Raw genomic sequence first — 4,498 nt, 5'->3', positions numbered from 1 at the left:
CACTTTGTTGGTTGTTCTATTCCGGTCTGGTTACCCAGGCCACCTCAAGTTTGAAAAAAAAAAAAAAAAAAAAATCTTCAATTTATTATACAGGAAATCACTGTGGATTGCATTTAATTAACTCAACTATCAATTTGTCTTATTTAACCATAAAAAAAAAAAAATAGAGTTTTCTTTGTATCACGAATCGTGACTACTATACGCAAATGACATTGCACATTCATTAATGGACATGGAAATCATATACTAGTTAACAAAAACAAGATTATACTTGTATTTCCAACACAACACCACTCTTCCCTTCTCTTACCATGATTTTGTTGGTGGAAACATAATTCGATTATTTTCATTACAATGAAGAGATCAAACACGCTGATATATGATGATGAACATCAAGGTGAGGGAGCCACCATGGGCATAAAATCACTAGCAGAGGAAGAAGATATGTGAGAATATCTACAAGGAAGAAAACTATGAAACCATGCGTGAGGACAGTAGTGATTAGGTTTGACAAAGAACTCCGCACATTCTTCAATAGATCTTTGTCCTGGGAAGAAAGGAATGCAGTTATTCCTAACATCAAGAACACCTCTTTCAACCAAAATCTTACACCATGGCCCCACGTGTGTGAAATAGTTATCAGACAAGGATAAGTTGACAAGATTCTCCGGGAGGAACATGCACACTGCATCTGGGATTGCCCCAAACAAGAGATTCCTAGCAAAGTTGAGCTGCTCCACTTTCTCTAGACACATAAGTGAAAGGGGTAAAGGACCTGTGAGCTTATTTCCACTGATATCGATAACTGATGCTCCCTTGAGTAACCCGATTTCGTAAGGGATACAACCCGTAAAGTCGTTATTCAAGAAAAGTACCTCGGTTAACGTTGTCATAGATCTTAGGATGCTTCTCGGGAGAGGACCGTTGAACTTATTGTCTGCTAAAGTTAAAAAAAGGATGTGACTATCGCCAGGTATCTCCGGGAGGCTCGCAGTAAAGGTGTTGTCATTAATGAAGAGAACATCGAGGTTCTGGCCAAAGATTTGTGGTGGGATTGAACCGGAGAAAGAGTTGAAGCGGATGTCAAGAAATGTCAAACCAGGCATGCCAACTACCGCGGTCGGAAACTGACCGGTGAATTTATTGTTGCTGATGTCGAGTTCATAGAGATACTTGAGATTAACGATATTGGAAGGGACAGTACCACCGAAGTTGTTTGAATTTGCATGAAACAGAGCTAAGTCTGGGAGTTGATCGATGAATCCTTCGATGGAGGGAGCAAAGAGCTGGAAGCCATTGAAATCGATGGAAGCGACAGTGACAGCGGTTTTGTTGTCCGGAGGATTGTCACAGTGAAAGCCTCTGTAACTGCAAATGTCTGAACCTATCCATGTCTGTGTTACCTTGAACGGGTCGAGAGTGATGAGTGACTTGAATCCCTGGATCACTGGGTACACCACTTCAAGCCTTTTGTCTATAAAAGTGAGTCTTTCTTCTTCCCTGCTTTTTGTATCTTGTAAAGCGAGGGCGCCAACAAGGAAAATAGCCAAAAGATATGGATTCTTCATCTTTGCAGCAGAAGGATAAGTGTTTGAAATGAGAGAGATGAGTCAACACAAAATTTCTTAGACAATAATCTTAGTTTTTATTGTGGTATCATGATTTATAAATTTCTCCGAACACGTTTAAAGTATCATAGTGTATTATTATTTTGTAATGTAGTGTGACTAGACGTGGGACCCGCCAGCTAATTTGAGAAATTAAAAAAATAAGAATTTTTTTATATATTCATTCATCCATCCATGAAAAATTTAGTGAAAAAAGTGAAACCCTCATGTTAATAATTTGACAAAATGGTTTAACATAGCTGCTATAATATGGGAACAAAAAATTTACCATAATTATTACAAATTAGAGCCTAATTATTTTTTTTGTCACTAAAAGTAAGTTAGTGTTGTAGAAAACAGTTGAAGGTTATATTAATTTTTAAGTGTTACGAAAAGGGGGAAAACGACGATTTCATACCTAACATATCACGATATGTTCAATTCATATCCGACTTATATAGCAGTGCAAAAATATACTTAAATTTATATGGTCGTGCCAAAACATACCCGACTTATAATTTTTTGGTGAAATCATACACCAGTCGCCACAGCGGCTGCCACATCATCCACTTTTGTTCGCGTGGATGCTACGTCAGCTAATTTTGCTGACGAAGATGTTATATGTACAATTTTTTTTTTTGAAACACTAAATAGTTTTTGTTAATTTTACTAAATAATAAAATTTTATAAAATTTTACATTTTCTATAAATTATAAGTGGATGATCGTGCTACCGGCGTTTTCAACAAAAGTGGATGATGTAGCGGCTAGTGTTGATTTCGCTAAAAAATTATAAGTCGGGTATGTTTTCGCAAGAACATATAAGTTGAGGTATGTTTTGGCACAGCCATATAAGTCAGGTATGAATTGAACATATCACGATATGTTGGGTATGAAATGACTGTTTTCCCTATGAAAAGGTTATATTTTCTTCTTTCTCTTTTATTTTTTTTTTTAATTTTAATCAGCTTTTTGTTATTATTACGAAATAGGAAACAAATCCAAGCGTTGCTGCAAAGAATTAAATTCTTTACAAAAACTGAATTAGTTAATATTGATGTAACGTATATACTTATATTTATTTTCAGTTAATAAGAAATATAGAATTTATATGATTTGTCTTACATTTTTGTTTTGATGAAATATCAAATTTATATTGATAAAACTAAAGAATGAGCATCTAAATGATTATGTGTATATTGTGTGGTTTATCTATGTTAAACTATAATGTTAAAAGAGATAAACTCAACTTACACGCTAGTCTGCTGCTGCGTTAAATTACTATACGCGTGTAGGAAGAATGAGATATTTTAATTTTTTCTTTGAAATTTTAAAATATAAGTTAGGGATTTAATATGGAAATTTCTGTTGGATTGATCAAAAATTTATTTATATTTTTACAAGTAAATTATTTATAAATTTTCTTTTTATTTAGTTGATTTACCATTAAAATATATGATTTTGTGGTTTAGAAGAAAATTTTGATTTTGGCAGGAAAATTTGATTTTTCGATTTTTGGCAAAAGACAATGAGATGTGGAATTTGAGGGTATCCGATTATAGGATTTTGCAGAAAATAAAACTGTGCAATTTTGGCAAAAAAAATATAATTTTATGGTTTTAGTTCAAAGATTATGATTTTGCGGATTTATTTTGGCATATCAATACAATATTACGGATTTGACTGAAGAATTGAATATTACAGTTTTCGTGGAAAATGTTATTTCAATTTTGGCACAAAAAAAAAATCAGTTTTAGAGAAGAAAATGTGATTGTTTTCAAGTTTGGTAAAAAAATATATTCTTTGCTATTCTTAGGGTTTTAGTGGAAAATGTGAGCTTCTATTATCGACCAAAAACGTTATTTTTCTCAGATCTGATTTTTTTTAAAAAAAATTATGAAATTATATGTAAAGAGGATAATTTCTATAATAAGAACTATTTTTGTCATTTTGCGGTGAACCACATATATCTACATACTCAATGACGACTTGATGAAATTTCAGTTAAATTTCGAAGATGGAGTAAAGTGATCCCGAGTTGAAAAAAAAAAAAGAAAAAAAAAGAGTTAAGTGATCCCGCGATAAACAAACGAACAACACATTAACTGATTGTAAAACGCAGTCAGTCGGTTAGATCATTAACTGCACTGTATGTATGCCAAACCGGAGAACTAAACTTAATCGCAAATCACAATACTAAAAAGGCGATATCGTGAACTGAGAAGATGTCCACCTCAGCAAATTTAATTAACCAATCAGAAGAAGAACTTTTGGCCACGCCACTGATGTGGACGTCTCTGTTCGTATCTTTTGCCGTTTAAAATATCAACTATTCATCTCCACCAATCTCCATGTATATATAGTCCCACCGATCCCAGACCTAATTTAATGCATCAAGAAGGCAATTACCAGCCCAAAATTACCAGAGAAATCCACCACCAAAGCACCGTTCAAATCCCTGATGAAGGCTCCCGCGAAATCAGTTGCACGGTTGATTTAAGCAACACCGGTTCCACCTCTTCCATGGATACTAGGAAGGCTATTTCCACCTCCAAGTGAGATCCATGTAAAGAAATATCAAAACCACTAAATTTTTTTTTTTGTTTTCTCAATAACTCCATTCATCTATTTGATTAGTAATTCATTCATTTTCTTTATCCATCACACGATCTGAACATGCAGCATCTTATCACAACGAATGGTAAATGAAACACCGACCGGTGCAGGTGAATAATTAAGCAAAATAGATATGCTCTGGCATTTCATACAGGTATAAGTCACACTGATATTGTAGAGGCTAAGTGTTGGAATTTTTTTTGTTAATCGCTAACTTTTAAAAACATTTTTTTTGTTCGTTACTTTTTGTTGATGTGCCTCTGATGTTGGATTTTA

At 33.8% G+C, this 4,498-nt stretch overlaps 1 protein-coding gene across 2 annotated transcripts; it reads right to left on the bottom strand.

The window, feature by feature from the left end:
• Positions 1–332: 332 nt before the first annotated feature.
• On the bottom strand, positions 333–1,658 carry LOC106315607 (uncharacterized protein At4g06744). 2 transcript variants are annotated; one of them, XM_013753384.1, is made up of 2 exons: positions 876–1,658; positions 333–743 (listed from the first exon to the last, which is right to left on the bottom strand). In XM_013753384.1, exons 1-2 carry the CDS (start codon positions 1,566–1,568, stop codon positions 393–395), a joined length of 1,044 nt encoding a protein of 347 aa, XP_013608838.1. In that variant the 5' UTR covers positions 1,569–1,658; the 3' UTR covers positions 333–392. The 2 variants fall into 2 exon arrangements, with proteins under 2 accessions (XP_013608838.1, XP_013608837.1); XM_013753383.1 differs by having other exon boundaries at positions 333–1,658.
• Between the last annotated feature and the right edge of the window lie 2,840 nt (positions 1,659–4,498).

The sequence above is a fragment of the Brassica oleracea genome, chromosome C9, assembly GCF_000695525.1.
Source record: "Brassica oleracea var. oleracea cultivar TO1000 chromosome C9, BOL, whole genome shotgun sequence".
In the NCBI taxonomy this organism is placed as follows: Eukaryota; Viridiplantae; Streptophyta; class Magnoliopsida; order Brassicales; family Brassicaceae; genus Brassica; species Brassica oleracea.
This window is presented reverse-complemented; position numbering and strand designations above follow the sequence as displayed.